General features: G+C 38.9%; 4 protein-coding genes and 2 non-coding genes across 7 annotated transcripts; 1 reads left to right on the forward strand and 5 right to left on the reverse strand.

The window, feature by feature from the left end:
• The first annotated feature begins 1,125 nt into the window (after positions 1-1,125).
• On the forward strand, positions 1,126-2,824 carry LOC103975689 (zinc finger A20 and AN1 domain-containing stress-associated protein 9). The gene is made up of 2 exons (XM_009390724.3): positions 1,126-1,262; positions 1,917-2,824. Exon 2 carries the CDS (start codon positions 2,081-2,083, stop codon positions 2,585-2,587), a length of 507 nt encoding a protein of 168 aa, XP_009388999.2. The 5' UTR covers positions 1,126-1,262; positions 1,917-2,080; the 3' UTR covers positions 2,588-2,824.
• A 1,773-nt stretch (positions 2,825-4,597) lies between these two features.
• Positions 4,598-4,680, reverse strand: LOC135613817 (small nucleolar RNA SNORD24). The gene has a single exon (XR_010487384.1). It is a non-coding gene; the product is annotated as a small nucleolar RNA SNORD24 (small nucleolar RNA).
• A 126-nt stretch (positions 4,681-4,806) lies between these two features.
• LOC135613864 (small nucleolar RNA R12) lies at positions 4,807-4,887 on the reverse strand. Its single transcript, XR_010487391.1, has one exon. It is a non-coding gene; the product is annotated as a small nucleolar RNA R12 (small nucleolar RNA).
• Positions 4,888-6,270: 1,383 nt separating this feature from the next.
• Positions 6,271-9,909, reverse strand: LOC103975688 (uncharacterized). 2 transcript variants are annotated; one of them, XM_065096270.1, is made up of 7 exons: positions 9,563-9,909; positions 9,386-9,477; positions 9,071-9,205; positions 8,111-8,165; positions 7,815-7,902; positions 6,814-6,912; positions 6,271-6,726 (listed from the first exon to the last, which is right to left on the reverse strand). In XM_065096270.1, the coding sequence occupies exons 1-7, from the start codon at positions 9,871-9,873 to the stop codon at positions 6,598-6,600; spliced, it is 909 nt and encodes a 302-aa protein (XP_064952342.1). In that variant the 5' UTR covers positions 9,874-9,909; the 3' UTR covers positions 6,271-6,597. The 2 variants fall into 2 exon arrangements, with proteins under 2 accessions (XP_064952342.1, XP_009388998.2); XM_009390723.3 differs by having other exon boundaries at positions 9,386-9,462; positions 9,563-9,908.
• A 1,889-nt stretch (positions 9,910-11,798) lies between these two features.
• LOC135605805 (glucan endo-1,3-beta-glucosidase 8-like) lies at positions 11,799-14,054 on the reverse strand. The gene is made up of 2 exons (XM_065096290.1): positions 13,135-14,054; positions 11,799-13,056 (listed from the first exon to the last, which is right to left on the reverse strand). The coding sequence occupies exons 1-2, from the start codon at positions 13,464-13,466 to the stop codon at positions 11,940-11,942; spliced, it is 1,449 nt and encodes a 482-aa protein (XP_064952362.1). The 5' UTR covers positions 13,467-14,054; the 3' UTR covers positions 11,799-11,939.
• Positions 14,055-14,894: 840 nt separating this feature from the next.
• On the reverse strand, positions 14,895-23,096 carry LOC135605811 (cationic amino acid transporter 2, vacuolar-like). The gene is made up of 14 exons (XM_065096300.1): positions 22,627-23,096; positions 21,778-21,979; positions 21,443-21,527; positions 20,443-20,583; positions 20,246-20,364; positions 20,074-20,170; positions 19,702-19,874; positions 19,522-19,588; positions 17,953-18,111; positions 17,514-17,784; positions 17,216-17,324; positions 15,563-15,675; positions 15,400-15,475; positions 14,895-15,231 (listed from the first exon to the last, which is right to left on the reverse strand). The coding sequence occupies exons 1-14, from the start codon at positions 22,784-22,786 to the stop codon at positions 15,078-15,080; spliced, it is 1,926 nt and encodes a 641-aa protein (XP_064952372.1). The 5' UTR covers positions 22,787-23,096; the 3' UTR covers positions 14,895-15,077.
• Between the last annotated feature and the right edge of the window lie 497 nt (positions 23,097-23,593).

Genomic DNA, 23,593 nt, shown 5'->3' on the forward strand with positions numbered 1-23,593 from the left:
ACATAGATCAACATCCCAAGATCCTTTGCAGGTGCAGTCATTCCTCTGACATTTACATGATTTGCATATGCAAATATGCCACAAAAAACAATAGAATTTAGAAGAACAATACTAAACTACAACCACAGAAACCCAGACATCATTGAGCACATTCATGCAGCTCTGAGATTCCCAATTTGCCAGCTTCTGTGGATTACTAACTATGAACTACCATGACTATTTGATCCAACAGCTACTAAGAACACTAAACATCCATGTTCTGAAAGAAAACCAAAAACCCCCACTCCATTCTCATTTCTTGTATTCTCATTTCATGGTAGGTCCAAATGGCTTGATACCATTGAACACACTAATATAAATATTTGAGCCAATAAAGCAGAAAATGAGCACCAAATTATATATATATATATATATATATATATATATATATATATATATATATATATAAAGCTTAAACAATGGCAATAACATCACAAGCAAAAACTGCAGTCATAGAGTTAAAAACTAGCTAGCTTGCAGCAGCTGATACAGCTTCAGTCATCGGTAGCAGTAAATTCTCATTCATTCATGAAAGTTTCAGCATGAAAGACCAGTATCCAAAATAGATTCTTGGTTGTGACATTTGCCTATGATGGATTGGTGGGCTAAATATGAGAACACAAATGAGCCACATCAAAGATGAGACTCCACCAAACTCTTCTTTATTTAGTACAACCTCATCTCTCCATTAATGAAATCACATACTGTGACACATGATTGGATGGACTACTATTATCATCTCAAGTATCCCACCAAACATCATGCGATGGTAATCTTAAAGTTCCAATTGTGGAACTCTTGTCCTCCACGAGGCTGACCTTTTGAGTTGGGGCCCGATTAAAACCTACTAACACTAATACTAATCATTTGTCCCAAAGATTTGCTGCGCTACACTTCTCCACGCGTTAATTTATTACCCTTTTTCTTACCTTCTTGTAGTACGATGTGTCTGTGTGGTGTCAGCTTGCGGGCCCGGTTGATTCTTCGAATTGCTAGCCAAGTAAGATGGCGAGTAAGGGCAGAGGGTAGGGCAAGTGTCTTGTAGCTTTTCTTCCTATTAAGGATCTTCCTAAGACATCGAGAAATAAATGAAACCCTAACCCTGCAATAAAAATCCTGTCGCGCTCTCGGCCCCCTCGAAGCAGATCGGTCGAAGGTTTCCGAGGTCTGTGGCCTCTGCTTGGCCAATCTTCTGCTTCCAGTTTCTCTTGTTCGAATTTGCGGTAATCCGATCCCTGCCTCGCTTGTCAATTGCGAGGACTTGATCTTTTTTGCGTCGTTGCAAGAATTGCTTTGGGGTTTCCTTGTTTTCATCATAATTCGGATGTGGATCGGCCTTTTCTATGGATTATTTACCCTGCGAATTCGAAGTAGATGAATTTCTTGGCTTCGATTCGACCAATTTGATTGCGATTCGTGGGGGATGGGACGCATTTACCCCTGCCTTTTTCGATTTGGAATTTTTCTCGTTGAAATTTCAGATGTATTGTGTTCTTCGGGGATCTTCTGTGTCATCAGCGTGTAAAAAATAAGTATCTTTTCCTCGTCACAGATTTTTTTTCTCTCTTCTTCTTGCAGTTATCATTCACTGATAGGCTTTCAGATTTATTTTCTAGTACTTTGTTGGTGTTCATGCGATTGATGTCTGTGAATGATAATATCCCTACGAATTTTATGCTCTTGATAATATGGAAACATATGCCTTCGAACAATGGTTTCCTGATTTCTACTACCGACAAAACATTATTGGAGTTAGAATTGTGCTTCAAGGAATATGATGCTGTCTCTCAATTGTTACATTTGCATTATATATGATCAACTTGTTCTATCTATTGCTGCCTTTCTTATGAACTATAAATTCTCAACTGATGTTGTAGGTCCTGTATGATGTACTGATTACTCACCTCTGCCTGAGCTATTTGACTTGGAACTATATGAGATCTTCAATTGTTAGTGCTTTACGCGTTTATTTCGAGTTGGACAATAGCAAATAAGGTTTCTTGAGGTCTGTTGAGATACTGCAACAGAGTATCTTGGAATAATGGCTCAGGAGAGTTGGAAGGAGACTGAGCAGACCGAGTGTGAGACACCCGAAAGCCCAATTTTATGCTCTAATAACTGTGGCTTTTTCGGGAGTGCCATGACCAATAACCTGTGCTCTAAATGCTATAAAGACCTTGTCATGAAACAGAATTCCATCCTGACGACTCCTCCTGCTGAGGCGGAGAAGACAACTTGTATTCCATCTTCTTCGGTGAAAATTGAACCTACTGTTATCAGCTCGGATGAAGTTGATGGACCATGCGACATGAAAGTTGTTAAGGATCAAGTGGAGGACTTATGCAACAAGCGGCCTGCTAACCGCTGTTTCCGATGCCGGAAAAAAGTAGGATTAGCAGGGTTTAAATGCCGATGCGAGAACACCTTGTGTTCGGCTCACCGGCACCCCGAGGCTCATGAATGCTCATTTGACTACAAGGCTGCTGGCCGGAAGGCAATAGCCAAAGAGAACCCTGTTGTGAAGGCAGAAAAGATCAACAAGATCTAAGATTGTTCTGATGAAGGTATAAAACATCATTCGCTGTTTATCTTAAATGGTACCTTCCCATAGATTTCAACAGTTTTAACTTTTATGAATGGGGATTTCACAATATGGTCGGTCTACTATCAGATTGTGGATGTTGATGTGATTTCCAGTGGTAAATAATGTAAAAAAGCATTGAGTGTCTTCTCATTGTCCATGTTTCTTGTAATGTGCTTAAGTATCTTTCCACTCTTTGGTGAACTTTCAGGAAGCTCTGTTCTGGATTGTGGGTTTGTCCATGTTTTTTCTGGTGGCATATAGAACAAAGTTGTGTGGTTGCCATGTCAAAACTTTAGGGTAGTCAAATACTGCAACTGTGGACAGACAAAACAAGATTGGTGATCACTAAACTGAAACTAGTGCAATTTTCCAAAATGTTTGTGACAATTTGGCAGCCTTTTTGGCATTTTTGCAGTAATATTCACCATTTACATTTTGATGAGCTTTGATGGCTCATCAACTCTACAAGGTAATTTGACTATTTATAGATGACATTTGATATTTTCTAATCAATTGATGACAACTTTATTAACTATTTAATATTCATTAAATGAATAAGATTATGAGAAATACCCTGACACAGGTTTCTGTCACTCTTGGTGTTAATCAAGATTCAAGAATTCTGGGGGCCAACCAAATGGCATGGTTGGTTAGTCTGTGATTGCAACACATAAAATTGCATTTGATCACAGAAAAGGCATGGTAGACAACCTAATGCTAGCCATCTTATACCTAACATTCTGGTGATACAACTTAATATTCAAAAAGGTGGTTCTTGACCATGATTACCAGTACAAGTGCGGCTTTCTCAAGCCAGCCATCAACATGGAAGATTGATTCAGACAATGAGACTTGTATTGCTTGCTTGACTTTAGTTTCATTTGAGGTATGACAATTTCTTCAAGGACAGGATGTTCAAGTGCTCTGCAAAGATAAAAGAGAAAATTGGTTTATTGCATTAGGTCCTTCAAGATCTGTCAGTGTCACCTAAGAGAGGAGGGGTCATTTGCAACAACAGGACTAGCATTGACAAGTTCCTATAATAACATATTTGCTCAAAGCTCTTCTAAACCTGAGTTAGTTGAGAATGATTTAGGTAATGAGGGTAGGCAGAGAGGTTTTGCTTAACAAAATTGCTTAAGACCTGTAATTCCAGCTCCAGAGAACCTGCTCTGTCAGTAATATTTCTTTAAGGCCTACTCCACATTATCATTGCTCCAACGTGAAAGAGTTGGCTGGATGTAGCATGCTTCTTGTGGCATTGAAGTAATCGAAATTAAAAGGTAGAAGTTAGATTTGTGAAACCACAGATGCTTTTGACAATTATATACTGAACTTTGGGACTCTTAACCTGCTCCTTGTACTGATGCTATATACATCTACTAGTCATTTTTTTGCATCAGAAGTCATAAATTCTGGTGATCTTTTCATGAAAATTATGTTGGTCCCAGAAAGTTCCTATCCTGAAAATTTCTTGCACATATTGACCTGAATGACACATGCAAGTGCTCCATAGACTGCTACTATGTGTTAGCATAGCAGGATCATTTTCTACCATAAGAAGTTGGTTTGTTCAGTCCCAGATTAACTCATGTACTGATTGTGAAATATGTTGTTTTGCATCAGAAATTACAACACTGATGCCAACTACATGACAATTATGTTAGGGGCTATAGAATATTTATTCTGGAAATGTTCCTGCACATTTTGCTGCAAGCACAAGGATGGATATGATTTTGAATATTTGATCCAATAAAAATGGGTAGATAAAAGAAGAAAACCAGAAAACTTGAGTCACAATCCAGATAAAATAAAATTTTACTTATTTTTCATAAAAACAAAATAGCAACAATCATGGTAATATAATATACTACAATAATTTATAAATACAGTTGACAACAATAAATTATAATAATTTTTGTATGATTTGTTTATTATAATCATTTCATATAACTCATGGTGAATCATGAGATGGGCCTCAGAGATCTTGGTGGATAAGGATCATCAAATGGGTGACCCCATCAAGAGTAGCAAATATTATTCTCACATCTTAGGCCCACAAGAAACCAAACCTAATCATACATATGAATTGGAACGCTTTTCCAAGTCCAAGAAAAGAAAATAGATAGAATTCATCATGCAGAACATAAGAAAAACTCTAGTTACTGCTATTTGTTCCAGTGATGTGTCAGAAGTAGCTGGTTTCTGATATCATCTTTTGGACATCATTGGGAATCCGTCTGATTTTTTTCATCATCCAACATCACGAGTAGAACAAATCAAAATCAGATTTTGAACTAAAATGACGCATCTAAGGGCAATAAAACGACTGTACCACCAAAAATCCCAGTTTGGACAGATCAAAATCGGATCTTGAACGAACATTAAACAGCATCGAAAGACCATGCGCAGCACATAATCGATTGAGAAAAGAAAAGAGATATGTATCAGCCTTGTCACCGAAAAATCCTACAGAGAGAACAAAGTCGAGTAAAGGATCATCGGAGCTAAAGGAAGAAATGTATCTGGCCCAACGATAGATTCCTTGCTGCACCGCAAAATCCAGCAGCAAAAATTTGCAATATTAGGCCTTCAAACCGAGATAAGAAACCCTAAAATCGGCGAGAACGTAACGAATAATCAGAGATGATCAACAGCCTATTCAGAAAATCCAAACGACTAACAGTTGCATCTAAAAAGGTATCACACAAGGGTGGCAGAGGACGGCGACACACGATCGAACCCTAAACCATAATTCGCCTGCTCGACACCCTTAATTTATAGAAGCGGTTGGTGTTTCTGCTGTCCCGCGGTGCAGTACCCGTATATTGAACCGTTTTGCCGGGGGTGTTTTTATGACCACGCTGGCCGAACGGTTCAATATATGAGAAATGCACCGCGGGACAGCAGAAACACCGGCCGTTTCTATAAATCAGGGGTTTCGGGCGCCCAAATTAGGGTTTACGCTTATAATTTTGGGTGCAGCTTTTCCTATACAAAATCAATTATCGAAATACGATTTAAGTGGCTCCTATCAATAAAATAATATATAATAATAATAATAACATTCTTGAATTGATTCGATCATTAACATAGATATGCTAATAGATGAATGCATATTTCTTTCCTAATCCAACTAAATCCGAATTTAAATTTACATTAAAAAAAACACTAGATTCCTAATAGATATGCTAAAAATTGCGACAGGCCAACCTTGAAAATATAAAATAACACTATATATATATATATATATATATATATATATATATACATAGTTGATTTGTGCAAAAGGGAGGGATGAAATTATGCTGAACAGAGTATGTCTATATATATATATATATATATATATATATATATATATATATATATATATATATATATACATATACATATATGTATATATATATATGTATTTACATATAAATATAAATATACATATAAATACACACACACACATATATATATATATATACATATACATATATATATATATAGATTGGTGACTCAAGATGTTGATGTGGCATCCACATGGCAAGTGAGACTATATTTGGAGCTTGCATGGATCCACTTCATCACATACACCACATGCATGCTAATGCATCAGTAAGTTCAACAAAAACCCTAAATCTGTGTATCATATCTAGTAGTACAGCAAAACCATTGGATTAATAAAGATCATCTAGCATCATCTCCAAGGCACCAATTTTGGATCATCTCCACTGAAAGGAAAATTCACAAGAAGCTGTTGAAATTTTACAGTGTCCATTATTGCTTTGTCTTTAAAAGCATCACATGATCCAAATACTAGTAGTGTGCCTTGTGATATCCATCTCCAATCTCTATCCTTCTTCCTGCAGCCACTTGGAACTTGCAAACACTTTCAGCTGTGGCCACAGATTAAGTCATCATCTGAGGTTGATCACCCCACTTTGTAATGAGAATGAGAATGATAACTGAGAACCTATGCATGCTTTTCAGGCTGTTGGTGCTTCTGAGGGCCGAACAGTATCGACTGTGTTATACTCTTTCACAAAAGTTCGAAGGCATCCATTGATTACCCGTGGGGCGCAACCATCGCAGAACCGCTTGGCGAGATCAACAGCCTTCACGACAAGAGATCAGAATCGATTATGAAGATGATGAAGGCTATATAGGCAAAGATAAAGGTTCTGTGGGATGGGGAAACTTGCCTCATTGATGACGATTTGGTGTCTTGTTCCTATTGATGTTATCTCTGCCATGGCAAGGTGAAGAATGCAGAGTTCCAAGATTCTTGCTGCAGGCTCATCCTGCGATTTTAGATTGTGTATTGAGGAGGGTGTCTTGAGTTCAATTCCAGAAAACTAAATGAAACCGGTCTCAACAAGGTATTCACAAACTACGATAAGACATATTGCAAAAGCTTTTTGAACTGGAAGTAATATCCAAGAACCGCATACAAATACTAAACAAAAGAGTCAAGAACTGGTATGTTCACCGACAAATGATCATAATGATATTGAAACGCCTATATTTCAAATAAATCATATTTCTCCAGTTAAATTAGAAATATGTGGCTTGATTCTGCAAACCTACAACTCAGCCCAAAATATACCTAAATTAATTATTTTATCAAACAATTAATGTGTTCTATGGAACAAATGGTAGAACATTTTGTTTGAAAGCACTCATCTACTGTATCTAAAATGCCTTTACTCATTGTACATACAAACTCAATTTCATGTAGGTAACAAGAACAACAAACCATAGATTCGAACAGTTACTACAGGGACATTTATCAAAGACAAACAACAGACACCTCAAGACACAATTTTCTGAGTTAGAAATTTCTCCATAAGTTTATATACATAAGAGCATATGCCGTAGAATAAGAACTTTTGGGATTTCAGATTGCAATATTTTGTGTGATTGAACAAATGAAGATGCCCATCAAAGAATGTAAAGAAACCTGCAATTGTCAGAAATGATAATGCATATAGATCTTTTGAGCCAACCAAAGCCTGAAAGTATCAAAGATGTCTCACGCATGCAAAATTTGTGTTAGCCTAAAAAAACATATCATTAAGTTTCTTTACTTGAGTAGGATTATTACATGAAGCCAGTTAATTGTAAACTCCAAAGTTTGATGTTCCCAGTGTCATTATGGAAAAGGAGAAGAGCTCACTTAAGCCTTGAGACATGCACACCGTACCTTCCAATTTTGGGGAATTACTTTGGCGATTAGACGAACATGATCATTCCACCGATCAACCACAGCTACCAGTATATTCCTCGTCAGGCTGGAAAATGCATTAATCAACTTTATAAACAATAATTCTTGATTTGAGGATAATGTGAACCAAAAGAATAAAAAGAGCAATTAGTGATCAACATGATTAACTGTATCCATAAAATTTATCAGTAAGATGTTAGATTTATGCAGCTTGCATGAGATTTTTAGCTAGATGGAAATGGGAGAAATGTCAGGCTGAAGGAAGAGGGAAGCACCGCAAAACAAATTTGTTGTAGACCAGCTTTGGAGGAGCTGATAGAACCTCTGCTTCTGAAAATTACAAAAAATCATGAGGGAATTATGGTTGAAAACTATGTAAAAGGAACCAACAGAACATGTCATATGAATAACTTGACTAATGTTTCAAGTTTCAACAAATATGAAATAAATTACTAAAAAAAAAGCTGATGCCACAAAAGTCTGTATCATGCGGTAAGACAACTAACAAGCATCAGATCCTACAAGTATTTATTACTAAATGACAACTCCAATTACTATGAAATTTTGATAACTGAAACAAAGAGAACATTTTCCCCTCCATGGAACCTTGATATTGTGTATGGGGATTGAGGTGTCTTTCTTTCTTGGTTATTATGTGATAGGATGTAGACCAATTGAAACTAAGCTACCTTTGGCAGTGATGCAGAAAACAATCCAGTGTGGTATTATCTCATCACTTGCATCTGGTTGATACTTGGTGAAGTAGATTATTTAGAATCAATTTCTAACATCTGCTGATAATTACAAACATGTTTATTTTGTATAATGAAGTTATTTGGAGGCATATACTGCAACCATAAACTGTATTTGGAATTGTAATATAAGCCATTTGATCTTAATTTCCAGACAAAATTAGCGTGCATGTATATGATCACAAATGTCGACTACTTGCAATTTAACAGGCACCACTTCCACTGCCAAAGTTGACCATCATGAGCCATGTATGCCATCCTTTCCTACAATTATTGTACCTCCACAACCTATCTTGATCATATTGATTATCATGATGCTGTCCCACTTATCTTGTCAAATAGATGCCCTTCCAACAAAGTACAACCTACTGATATCATTAGGCAATTCATGCACAAATAATCATAATAGAAGCATTTGGTTTCATTAACTTCAACAAATTGAAACCCAAAAGAAACTGTAAGACAATTCAGGAACCTAATTACCATTAGCTGAATCCTTATCATTTTGAAGCATCAGCCCCTCTGCCTCTTCTTCTGTTCCTACCTCAACAGGAGCCCCACCAAAGCTCATGTGATCATACTGTAACAGGATGGCCTTGTCGAAAACATATCCAGGCTCTGGGAGCAGAAAACCAAGGAAACCATGTATAATAGATCAACAAAACCAATAATAACCAGCCACCATTCAACCCAAGAAGAAAAAGGTTCAATCATAGAACAAATTTCTCGATTAACCATACTTCCATGATTAAACCATCCAAAAACAACGGCACCTGCATGGATTATAAGAAAGCTTGCCTCTTTTTGCATTGACTCTCTTGTCGAAGAGCCGAACCGGATCAGACCCCTCTAAACAAGCAGCATAAGCGATCATCCTAAACATCGCCATTCTTCCCTAAGTTAAATTCTTCACCAATTGCCTCAAAGAAACAAAAAAGGAGAAAATTTTAAGACCCAAACGAGGTTCCAACTCACAGAGCGAGCTCGCGAGCGGCTCTAGGGCTACAGAACCTCCCGCTTTTATCGACCTTAGACGAGGACGCGCCTCTGGGGGACGCCGACGTCTCCGCCGCTTGTTCCAAGGCTTCGGCAACCGCAAAGGGTGGCGAAATTTGCAGGGAACTCCGAGAGGACGGCGACAAGATGAGGCCTTTTAGGGGTATCGGATGGAAGCTTACGAGCAGAGGATGCCTACGAGCAGAAAAAGGAGAAGAATTGGGGGAGATATTGAAAGAAAGATGGGGCTTTGGAGAAGAGGAGGAGGAGCAGAGACAGCATGCCTCCATTCTTCGCCCCCGACCCCCAAGAGTAACTATAGATAAGGTTTTGCATTCAGGTAGCCAAATATATAGAAGAGGGGTTTTAGGAAATAGAAACATCTATGCAAACATAACATAGGGTTAAAACCTAATTAATTTGACTATTAAGGAAAAAAAAATCCCCTAAATGCTTTGGAAAGAAGAATATGGAGAAAAATAAAATATCCTATAAATTTTTTTTGCAAAACAAGCTCTAGTAATTAAAAAAAACAACAAAATTATGAATCAGAGCCTCCACTTTTTTTTAATAAATTATTATTTTTAAAATAATAAAGGTGTAAAACCAATATAACTTAATAACTTCTAATCTCGTTTACATAAGAGATTTATATACTCGATCAATATAATCTTGGATTAAAATCTAATATAAGTGTATATGAAGTTTAGCTATGTATCAATATGTTTTATAAGCTCGTTTACGATGGATATATATTTACTTAAAATTTTAATAGTAAAATTAGTTTTGATATCATTTAGTGATATGACCTAATAATATAACTGATAAATTAATTTTTAAAAATATAATTAATTGATCCAGAGCATTTAAACTCAATTTACCCATGTTCCGTGAACCTCCCACTGTGACGCAATCCAACTGGCAACAGGATCGTCCTAAGGGCGAAGATCTCAGTCGAGTAGGTCGAGATTAGACTTGGTGGTGACGTGCTTCTCCCCCGAACTCGTTCGTTGTTGATGCACCTGAATTTCTACGCATTGGCATAAGTCGGGATGAGGATTATCCCAACTTGAGCCCCTATAAAGCTTGAGTCAGTAGTTTGCTAATGTTCTCATGCTTCCCGTAAGATGCTGGTGAGAGATTTTTATTGTGACCCCCGGGGGTCGGCCGTACGACCTATCCCGATAAGCCACAAATGTACCTTCGGATGTTTGTTGTCCAGGATATACGAAGATGGCGCCATGCAACGTCATCCATGGTTTCTCAGGATGATCCTTGTTTCGACAGGATTAGTTGGCACAACGCCGAACAACATGAGGAGATGATCGTTGCATCTCGAATTATCGACAGCACATCTGTCGTGACTCTATCTCCCTCCCGAGGTCTTGTGCTCGGGCTGATGTGACGGGGGGTCAAGTCAATAGAATGATCCAAAATGTGCCCTATCAATACACACATTAAACTATTACATATACATCAATACAAAATTTTACTCTCTTGACTCTAAATCAAAAGTATTACATATTCATAATCACATTTATCCTTTGTAATTTTTTTGATTATCCTCACTTATTCTCTACATATTATATTTATATTCCTTGTTAGGCTACACATGTGGATAAAGATTTTTTATGGGCCAAGCAAATCTTATATTCACTGAAGGGCTAATTCTTTATGCCTCTCTAACTCTGGAATTGAACTCCCTAAAGCTACAGGAGATCCCATGTTAACCAACCTCAATGGATCATGTCCTCTAATCCAATTGGCCTTCAGATTTATTTATTGGGAGGGATATCTTCATAAGTTCAGATCATACTCTTCAGTCAGATTCATTTATTGGGAAATAATTGAGCTTCTTCATATGATCTGTCCATGCACTTCACATGGCATCAATAATTGAGACTCCATTTCAGATGGCTACATGCATTCTGTGAGGAAATTAACCACTTGCTCAGTAGCATGTTCTCCTGCCACCAATTTGGGCACCTCTTTAATGGCATTGGCTGTCTTTCCAAGTTGGCCTCAGTTGAAGACAACAAATAGTTGAGGAAATAAGTAAGCATACTTGATATGAAGTGCCACCTTTGCTTGATAGAGAGAGAGAGAGAGAGAGAGAGTGAGAGAGAGAGAGATTAATCCAAGCAATCTGCAAGATCATGCTAATCACATTGATAAGAACAGAGTTTGGCTATCTCGAGAAGAAGCACAAAGTAAATGAGCCCAATCACTCTAACCATTATTAGTAGATGTAATGAATCCAAAGAACTACACTTCCTCAAGAATGTCACGTACAAATATGGCCAGCAACCCAAAACCATCACACCAACTTACACCCTTCGACGACAACTCCAACCAACTACAGCAGCAGAAGTGCCATAACGTATGCATACATCATAAATACCACAAGCAATGGCTTCATGGGAGCATCGGCGACAGAAGTAGCAATCTGGATGGTGAAGTTGCAGCCGGCCGTCGAGGGATCCTGCGTCGTCTCCGTGGCCAATCCCTGGAAGTTGCAGCTCAGCTCCTGGTGGTTCTGCACTTGGTAGTACATGTTGAAGGCGAAGGAGGCGTTCCCATTCCCATCCAACCCATTGCACGTCGATCCATAGCCCAGCGCGGTGCAATCCGACCAAGTGCAAGCGAACGTGATCTGGTCCCCGAGCGTGCTCACGTTGCCGCCACCGTTCGGATCGAACACGCACCACTTCTTCGGCAGGTACTCCACGTCCTTCGCCGGCACAAGCGTCTTGGCCTGTCCCTGCCCTGAGAGATCCATGTTGTACTTGGGCTGCCCGTCGTACTTGAGGACCCCCCAGTGCCGCTCGAAGTTCCCCGGCTCGATGCTCTTGGCGTCCTCGTCGATGAAGCTGAACAGGTAGACCTCGATGTACTGGTTGGGCCGAAGAGGCGTGCCGTGGTTCGCCGCGAGACGCTTCAGGAGGCCGTCGTAGAACCTCTGGGCGTAGGACGCCTTGGCGTTCTTGTCGCCGTCGGTAGGCCAGCCCACCTCGCCGACGATGATCGGCAGATCTCCCAAGCCGACTCCTTTGAGAGCTGAGACCAGGGTGTCGAAGTTGGCGTCGAACACGTTCGTGTACTGAATCCCGTTGTCCACGACGGGGTCGCTCCCGCCGTCGAAGAAGGCGAACTCGACTGGGAAATTGGGGTTCCCGTAGAGGCTCAAGAAAGGGTAGATGTTGACGGTGAAGGGCGCACCGCTCTGGTTCAGGAACTGGACGATCTCGGTCATGAGATCGCTGATGTCGGTCCTGAATCTTCCGGCTGAGGGAACCGGGTTGCTTTCGGGCGAGTTGTAGACGTCGGCGTTGAGGGGAACGGTGGCCTTAATGCTGCCACCGACCCCTGCATCATTGAGGGCGTTCTGAATGTTCTTTAGGGCCGGGAAGGTCACGTTCAAGAACGAACCATTGTAGGATGACAGGAACGGCTCGTTTCCGACTGCTACATATCTGCAACACCATGGACAGAATCAATGGATCTGCAAAGAACCAATACAAGAGAAATCAATGTATGTTAGGATGACTCACTTGATGTTGACGCCTCCCTCGAAGTGGTAGCGGGTGACGTTCGTCTTCACCCAGTCCCGGGCGGCGCCGTAGTCGGTCATGGTGCGGAGCATGTTGTTCGGAATGGCCACCATGACCTCGATGTCAGACCCGGCGAGGGCCTTCATGGTGGAGGAGTCGGCATCGAAGATCTTGACCTTGTCGATCCCGTTGTCCTTGAGGAGCTGAACCACGATCTTTGGCGGCAGCGGGTGCGACGCCATGGTGCCCCAGTTCACCCCGAGGCCCTGGGCCAAAGCAGAGCATAGCCCCACGACAAGCACCGAGACCACCAAGAATCGGCTCCCCGCCATGTCGCTGCAGGGACAGGGTAGGATGGAGGAGGAAGAAGAAGGAATGTATGATTGGGAGCGCAGCCGGATTGGGATACTGTGTGAAGGGGGTGGGTAATCTGCGGCGCTTCGGAATCCAATCGGTTAGCTGGATGAGTTGACCTGGAGAAAACCAAGAGATATACTCGAAGACAAATAAATTAATAGGGGAGACACCAAGAAGAAGAAGAAGAAGAGGAAACTGCAAGAAAGAGGAAAAGGACAAGCAAACCACAAGATGGCAAAAAGCGCAAGAACACCAACTTTTCCTCCAGGAAAGTGATGATCTTTATGCGAAAGTTCGAATCTTTCTTCAGTCTACCAAAAGAAAACACGCTAATTTGCCCGGACAAGGAAGAAAGAGCAGAACACAAGGCGATTCAAGCTCAAAGAAGAGATTTTTTCTTGGTGAAGCAGGAGCACAAAGGAGAAGCTTTACGAGTGCTCAGCTTTCCGAGATACTCTTCCCAGCATCGACAACAAGAAGAAGGACGACGGCAACAAACATGAAAGGGAGATGAAAAGCGTGAGCACTTTGCAGAGAGAGCGAGAGAGAGACGGATGAGGCTATCAGAAATAGCAGCAAATCCACGTGGCGTGAGGGAATTTTGGGGAAAACATACATATTATCAAAGTATAGTATAAAAACATAAACAATTGAAGAACATTTACATCCATTGGAGTTTGCAGTAACTATCAATAGTCGACGAAGGGAGAAGAAATAAACAATGATTTGTTTTGAATTAAATGATCCAACGGCTATGTGTCAGTGGCGCATATCCAAAGTGCTCGTCTCCTCTGGCAGATCGAGACACACCATCCGATAAGGTGGGGGCCACATGCTGCTATTACACACTGCTGCAGCACTTCATTTGCTGTGTGCACATTCCTCCGATTGATTGGAGATGTATCAATTTTGATTATATTTTTTGCTTCATCTTACAAATTATACTTAATCGACCATATTAATCATGAATTTTCTTATTAAAAAGCATTTTTGGCTAGAATTATAGGAAGAAAAAGACAGCAATCGTGCTAATTGAGGAGCGTGTGTCAAAAGTCAACTTTTAGGATGAAAAAGTCAAAGGCAGGCGGAGCCGTGGACAAAACATGCACGCAGTTTACTAAAAAGGATCATCATATTCACATCATCATTTTCCACACGTTTTGGTAGTGTTTTTTATAGGGAGAAGAAAAAGCTAATTTTGCTATTGTAGAGATGAAATTGGCCTGTTGAGTTCCCCAGTTTATGTAAATGTTACATGATCTAATTTTATTTATCTGGAGAAAAACATCACATCATGCCAATTTAGGATTCATTATATCAAGGGGTCACATTATAATTTGGTTAAATATAACTAGAGAGAAAAGTATATGATGATCAATCCAGAATTAAAGCACAGGTTCATCTGATACAATCGTTTATTCTAACCATTTGCATTCCTCCTGTAGGAGGTAAGCAGCAATGCTTGTTTTAGATGGTCGTATTACATAAACATGCAGGGATGAAATGAATCCTTGATGACCAAACCACAATGATAATCGACATGATAACGCTAATGAATAAGATATAATACAAGGTTGTGATGAGTTCTAAACGACATTTTCTGAAGTCTTGTATATTTCATCCACATGTGCTGCCGGCACGTATACGACGTCAGTCAGCGAGCTGTGGCTTCGTCCGTAGAACAAGTACACCAAGACCCCGACCAAAAGCCATGAAGAAACACGTAGCCAGGTGCCAGCACTGCGTATCAGAAAGTAAATTGCGAGTTTAGAGTTGATTCTGATGATCCTGACTTCATGACAAGCCATCCAACATTATGTTAATTATTTCAAACCATTTCTGTGACAATCGCCATAATACTGACTAGGTGATTAATTATTGATCGATATGCCAAAATTTATAACTTACCCAAGATTTACCAGCAGATATGCGTTAACGAGGATGCAGCAAACAGGAAGAAATGGAACAAAGGGGCAAATAAAACCTGCATAGACCCAGCCTCGATTGTCAGTAGGTTGTCATCATATCATAATAAGCTATGCTACAGGGAATGAGATTATATGTATGGTACCTCCGGCATGTCCAAATTTATGACGACCATCGTCCTGATCGATCCAGGAGAGAACAACTAGACCACCCAGCACAAGTAAGCCTCCAATAGAGCAAGCCAAGTAGCGGACAAAGCTGTTATGATAAGTGAGTGGAGAATCATCAGGAAACATAGATGATGAATCTGAACATTCAAAAGATGCACATCTAACAGATAATCTGATAGGAGAGTAGTTTTTTGTTTGGATGGTCCAAAAAGTCGCTTTTGGAGCAAGCAGAGCACCAAATGGAGCTCAGATCTTGAATTAAACAAGAAGTCGGAGCGTGTAAACTATTTGGGGTTAGCCATATGTTTTCCATTATTGAGCCCTATGTATAATGCAACATCTCTAGTTAAATCAAGATCATCCAATTTTTATCATTCTAGTAAAGTATTCTTATGTTTCCCTCTATCTTTCTATATAACATTGATCCTAATTGACTTACATAGCCTAACCATAGTATCTATAGATCTCTTTCAAATAATTTATACTATCTTAGATATTTTTTTCTTATTTTATCCTCTATAGAGCTTACATCCTTTTTTTTTTCCTTGAACGAAAATATTTTTTAACTCCATGCATCCACCTCTATTTTCATTATTTTTTATACATGCTATTTCTTAACCTCCTAATAAAATAAAATGCTTATGAGCAATTATTTAAGTAGCAATCCGATATTAGTTTTAGTAATAAAAATAGAAATTTCTAATATGTACTAGAATAAAACTATATGTTTTGATATCAATATTGGCCAAACCGATAAATAATAGGTCATTATGTATCGGTTTGATTAACATTACAGCTTGCTTATGAGATATGATGAAATTTTATATCAATTATAGGTAGCTTTCTAATCCCTTTATTTAGTCAAACATTAGAAGTGATGTAAGATTTAAATTGACTTATAAGGGAACGATGAATGTAGCATTATTAACTTTAGTTTAAGCATTTTGAGTCGATGGTTCAGGCTAAAAAAAAATTCATAGGTCAGCTATCCATCAAGTCGGATCGTGACATTGGTATTAGAACCGAACTAATACTAAGACATGATGAGAGAAGGGGATATTTGTGGACAATGCTAGAGGGCACAAAATAGCATGGAGTCACCACAGGGTTAAGTCTCATATGTACCATTGGGTTAAGTCTTACATGAGCCACCTTAATGAGGACGTCAAATCCATAAATGAAAGAGATTGTAATACCCCAGATTTAGTCTCACATCGGAAGTGGGTTAAAAATTGGATTGACTTACAAGGGTCCAATGGATCCACTAATATTAACTTTAGCTTAAGTATTTTGAGCCAGCGACTCAGATCCAACAAAGTTCATAAGCTAATTAGCCCATCGGGTTGAGTCGTGTCAAGCTTAATGCAACCCTCCATCTTTTTCTATCAAAACTTGCACTCGGGATTCATGGTGTTTTGGAATCATCCCCAAGTATTTGTCTACGAATGCACCATTATTTTAAGAAACGAATAACTGAGTTTAGTATATTTTGCACATTTTGTTATTGTTCATCGTGGCAATTGGTAAATTATTTAGTAAACAATTCATCATAAGACCCTAGAGAGACACATGAAAATTTTCATCAGCATCAGTGGCAGGACATATATACAGTTGTCAGCTAGACTTACACAGGTAGGAATGAGTAAGAAGCTGCTGTTGTGACGAAGACAACTCCAACACAAATGGATGTTATGCTCCAAGCTGCTTTTCGTCGCCGAGTTTGTTCATTAGAATCATCTGCAAAGTTAACTCATAAGATGAACACTAGAAAATAATGATCGCCAAAACAACTAGAAAGGAAATACATGTATTTGACTGTTCAACAACTATAATTACAAGGAACTGAAACTAGGTGCGAATCACGTTTACACAGGAAATCTCAAATTACCAAGAATCCAGAAGAGTGTGAATGACAGCCATCAATACCTTGATTATTGTCCTTCACCATGAGAGGATACTCAACTGATTCCTTAATTATTGCTTGAGATGAGACATCACGTTGGTTTTGGTCACTGTTCTTAATTCCAATAGGATCCGTCTTTTCTGCATTGTTCTGTCGAACACTATAGCGAAATGAAACCGATTCAATTGATTCCCTAAGAGATGACGGCAGAGGTACTTCATCCGGCGGAACGTATCTCAATATCAAGATTGAAACTGCAACGATGGTGAATGCTAGAAGTGTGCCAACACTGACCTACATAAAACAGTACAACAGTCCAATACAGAATGGTCAATTGCATGACTTCATGCCTTGAATAATACAGCTTATCACAGTTTCTTTTCATTTATCCTTCAGATACAACTACAGAGTGAAAACTTAAAACTTGTTAAGAAAATGATAAATCCTAAAGCAATATTTTACCATTCCTGCGAGTTGTGATACATCCATGAAGAAGGCTAGGGAAGCTGCAAAAATCCCGGTTAGAATTGTGCTCTTAACCGGAACTTGAGTACGCTTGTTAACATCTGAGAAGAAAGATGGCAACAAGCCATCTCTAGCCATCGCCATCAGTATTCTTGGCTGGTAAAAGAAGCAAGAAAAATCCAAACATCAGTAGGTTGCATTATCCACTATTTTGTCACTTCCCAAAATTTGCTTCGACTTGAAATAAGCTATAGGCATATGAAATAATCTCAAAGGTTAGTGAATCTGTATGAGACAAGCAGAGCAGCAAACTCAAAAATATGTGTATGAGCTTGTAAAACTGACAACTTATAGCTGAGGAACTGAGTTATACTTGAATTTTTAAACAAATCTGATATTAAGACAACTTATCCAGTATGTCACAAAGCTGCAAGAATCAATGTGATATTGATGCAAATTTCTCTCAACTACACCTTCATTGTTTTGATTTACACTGACTAAAGGTATAATCATACTTCCATGTATTCCCGTTTGTTCCTGTTTATTCTAAAACCTCTTGATTTCTAAAATTTCTCTATATGGATACAATCTGTCCTCTACTCTTGCTATTTAAGAGAATAGCAATAAACTTTCAAATTTACCCATTAGCTAATAAAATTATATAGACAACTCAAGGTTCTTCCTCTCATGTGAATCTCTTGTGACAAGCAACTCACTTTTCTTCAAACATATACTTGACCATATCAACATCGAATAGATACTCCTTTCTGTCTGAAACTCATTTTATTGTGTTTTAAAACCTTTTTATTGTCTTCTTCTCTCTAAATTTCTATTAGCCAACAAGTAAACAATCATGTGGTTGATCTTGCCAACTCAATATCAATGTATCAGAAATATTCTCATTTAATAACTTAATTCAAAAGAGTCTTTCTTGCTTGAACATATTCAGACTGGAGAGTAGGTACCGACTAAAAAGTTTTTTCAGTTGGCTTTATCACAATGTTGTGTCAATCTGTTGGATCCTCAAACCCTTCTTGAATTTTCGGTTGCATTCCATAGTAAATCCTAATTAGATAGGACAATATTTGAATAAAAAGAATATACAGATATCCTTCAGTTAGTCTATCCCATATGTTTCTATAATATCAGAAAATGCCCGAGTCTTGTATATAAACACAATGGTGTATTGCTTCCTCAAAAGGTTTTTCTCTTAATTAATAAATTTTACTAAATTAGTAGTTACCCACCCAAAGCAATCTATTACTGTTTGAACAATTCCATGCTTCAATAATAATACTCAGTTGCATTTCCAGAAAAGTTTTCTTTTCCATACCAATTCTTATTTTATATGATTCTATAGTTTACAGCTCTATGGCTAACCACATGACTTTCACCAAATAATTGATGAATAGTCGAAGATATAGGTAAAATAGATAGATTAGTAATTCTCATAATAAAAGCTTTCAAGTTTCAGCATTTTGGATCTATGGGTCAACAGGAAGAGAAGTTTAAAGAAGATTCACTCATAAATAATAGTTACAGTGGAGAGGGGAAGTTGACTCATACCTGTGGGAGAAGGGAGCCCATCAAAGCTGAGCAAAGTGCAAGAACAGCACCAGATGTGATAACATACCTATTAGTATTCAAGATAAACAAAGACCTAAGAGAAGGAACAAGGATTCTAGTACAGAATAACTGCATATAGAATTATTGAAATGCAGATACAAGTATACAACTACTACTTACACTGCCCACTGCATATCATTCCTTGCAAACACAGATGCGATTGGGGTGTCGGGGTCCATGGCAAAATACGGCACCAAACCAACAATGACAACAGAAACCATCATATAGAGTAAGCAACATATGGACACTGAAGTTGCTATTCCCAATGGCAAATCTCTTCGAGGGTTCTTAACCTGCAAAAATTTAAATGCTTAGCACAAGAAAAGAAACTAATCAAGAGAGAAGCCAAATAATAACTCTATCATTTTCAGTTTATAGAATATAGTCACGAAAGGAACTTTTGGACATCATAATGTAAATCTCATATAAGCAACAGCTAGTCACCTAGTGCATTGATGAGCACTAGAAGCAAAAAAAAAAAAAAAAACTTACTTCCTCAGCAGTGCTGGCAACAGAATCAAAACCTATGTACGAAAAGAAGACAGTTGCTGAACCAGCAAGCACTCCATTTACTCCATAAGGAAAATATCTGAAGTTGAGAAACAAAATGAGCGAGTTACAAGAATCAACTAAATTCCTGCATGAGATGTTTAAGTCTGATTACCCGTCATTAACAGTATATCCAACCCATCCAGTCTGAAAGCCAATATACCCACCAGCAATAATGACAAATAACAACACACAGACATTTGCAGCTGTGACAATTGCTTGTACAAATGAGCTCTGTGAGGCAAATCACCCAAGGTTATTATCCTAACATACTCGATAACAGGGATGGCCAGAAAACAGGAAGCAGCATACCTTCTTAATTCCCAAGCATAGTAATCCAATAACAATCAAAACAAGAACTGCAGCACATGGATCAACAACAATATCAGTGCCTGGAATGTGAGCACGTGCTAAAAATGAAGGCAGACTATCTTGTCCTCCGAAAAACAAGGCCTGAAAATATTTTTAAGAAAAACCGCATCAAGAAAACAAGTGTTAATTTACTCTCACTGCTCGTAAAACTTGAATCAATTATGGTGTTTCACTAATGTTGTGATTATTCTAATTAAACAGTATATGCATACAACAAAACATGGAAAAATTGCACTATTACCAACCAATGGTGTTACACTAATGTTGTGAGGATTCTAATTAACAGTTCATTCCTTGAGAAACATATGCAATAGGTTAAGAAAAAGGTGCAACCAATGGACTCCCAAAATCAAACATTACCTCTCATCCCTACAAATATCAGCACACATTGTTGACCATTAAGAAAGATTGAATATTTTATCTAACCCTAATTCTAGAAAGAATTCCATATGAGGAATTGCATACCTTGTTCCGACTATTACTTTGTTATACTTGTGCTATCTGAACATTACTTCGTTGTACCCATCATGAATTAAGATATTCCAGAGGATATGCAACTTATCAGGGAATAAGATATCTAAGTAGATTTTGCAAGTATCTTGGTTTCAGTTATTTGAAAGAAAAGAAAGAAATGACAACAAATTTTGTGAAGTGAATCCTCACTGATGAGTGCAAGTACAAAATATTTAGCCATTTTAACACCAGCTGGTCATTGCTAGTATCATTCCAAACATCTTTGCATCAGAATGTGTTAGCTTCAGAATATAAAATATGCCAATATTGTTCCAAGACATGAGTGCATCAGATATACAAGCTCATGTGTGATACGTTACAAAGTCATAATGAACATGCCTAATATAAATACATTATGGTGCTTATTGTATATAAGTGAGGGATTGACTTAAGTGAAAGATGAGTGAAATAATAAAGTTTTACTTACCAAATTTGGGGATATGCCACGTGCAACAGCTGCTCCACCAATCGTATATTCCAGAATAAGAGCCCAACCAATCAACCAAGCAACACTGACAATAAGATTAACAAAGAGTCAGAATACCCAGAAGCCTATTGGTACTGGCACAATTAATTGATGCCATCATTCTATTCATAACAATATTTGTTTTCAGTCACTAGTATACTTTACACTCTCTGAACTGCTGAAGGTAAATATTATCAGATATAGTTTGCCTTTTTGAGATTAATCTTTAATTGACTTATCTAATATCATAAATAAAAAAAATGCAAGCTGATTCTTTTATAAACTAAAAAATTTACCCTTCCCCAACACAGATGTATGAATAGTGATAGGCACTCCCTGCAGAAGGGCAGCGACTCGCAAGCTCCGCATAGCAGAAAGCAGAAAGAGCAGCTGCTATCCCAGCTATCAGAAAAGAAATGGCCAAAGCTGGTCCAGCATGTTCTCTGGCAACAGTTCCAACAAGAACATAGACTCCAGCACCTATTGTCGCACCAACACCTGGAACACAGGAACTGAATTTTTTTAAGAGACATTACCTAACATTATAAAGTCAGGCTTGAAAATTTTACACGAGCATGGAAGCATGGAAAGCAAGTTACAAACTACTAACCTTGGAATACTAAAAGCTGAGCATAATCATTTTCTAGCACTCAGTGGTCACAACAAAATCAAATTCTTCAATGTTCTAATATTTCAAGACGATTATAGGGATCTTCATGTGACTTCATTAGTCTGAGGAAGAATGTTCATTCTCTCTTCATGGATGGACAACCAATAAGACAAGACCGAAAAATACAGAACAACAGATTATATGAGTACTGGCACCAAAAGGAATAGGAATTGATACTGAAAGCATAAGACTACTAAAGAGTCAGTGCACCGTGCCAAAACCTAGCAAAATCAATTCCCTTTCTCGAAGAGCGAACAAAAAGGACAGAAATCACACACAAGGGGAAAAATGCCTGTCTCTACGAATGCACTGACTGCTGTAGAAATCACCTTTTTTTTTCTTTCCTCCTTAATTCTAATCCAATCGTCAATTAATTGACAGGGCAAAATGGAAACAAGGCAACACGACTGGATAACATCTTGGTTCAGAACTACAAGATGATAATAATAACGATTTACGAGGCAATCGACGATACCAATCGCAACGAGCTCGGGTACTGACAACGCCTTGGCGAGCTGGTAATACCCTCCGCGGTTCCTGACCCGATCCGAATCCACCTGCTTCCTCCTCGTCAGGAACCGGAACCGCGCCCCAGCTCCCCCTCCCTCCTTCCCGCTCCCCCCTTCGAATCCCATCACCGCAAATAACGCACCGAACCCCGAAAAGATGCAAAATTTATCCGCAGATTAGGCGGCAGAGCTCGCTCGATGTCGAATTCCTCGAAAAGATAGGAAAGTTATCCCTTCTTGCAGAGAGGAGAGAGGAGAGAGGAGAGAGGGCAGAGAGGAGGAGAAGTGGGAGAAGAAAACGACTTCTTCTCCCTTTTGTTATTTGCTATTCCTCCTCCTCCTCCTTCCCTCCTCCTTCGTGCTATGACCAGGCGCTCTCTCTCCCTCTCTCTCCGGCCTTTTACTCCTCGATAGACAGCCTCTTCCTACGGGCCGAGACCAGAATGAGAGAATATGATTAGGAGAGAGATCCTCTCCAATCCTACTTTTAATAAAACCAACTACGCACATCTATACCGTTCAATCTGTCGGTCTACAAATATCTCGAAATCTGACCGTTCAATGGTGCCAGATCTGTGATTGTCAGTGGAGAGGATCCCACCACCGGTTAAAGAAAATGACCCGGTTGGATGATACGAGATGGAAGTACATCTTCTACCCGCCTTAACTTTACCCCTAGAGGTACCCAGGGATTATAACTAGAAGACCACGTGGGTCCCGGTCTCAAGTCCAATTGCCTCAGGGTAGCCCGAAGCGGGTGACTCGACATGCGAACTTACCACGTTAAAAACTTGTGTGGGAAGGACACTGAAGAAGATTCCAGAATCAATCTTGAGGCTTTAACTAAAATTTCTAACAGCATTAACATCAACACGTGTCAAGCAATTTAATTGGTGGAGATAGTTGACATTTGACCTTCTCGGTCAACGTACT

Source organism: Musa acuminata, chromosome BXJ1-2, assembly GCF_036884655.1.
Source record: "Musa acuminata AAA Group cultivar baxijiao chromosome BXJ1-2, Cavendish_Baxijiao_AAA, whole genome shotgun sequence".
NCBI lineage: Eukaryota > Viridiplantae > Streptophyta > Magnoliopsida > Zingiberales > Musaceae > Musa > Musa acuminata.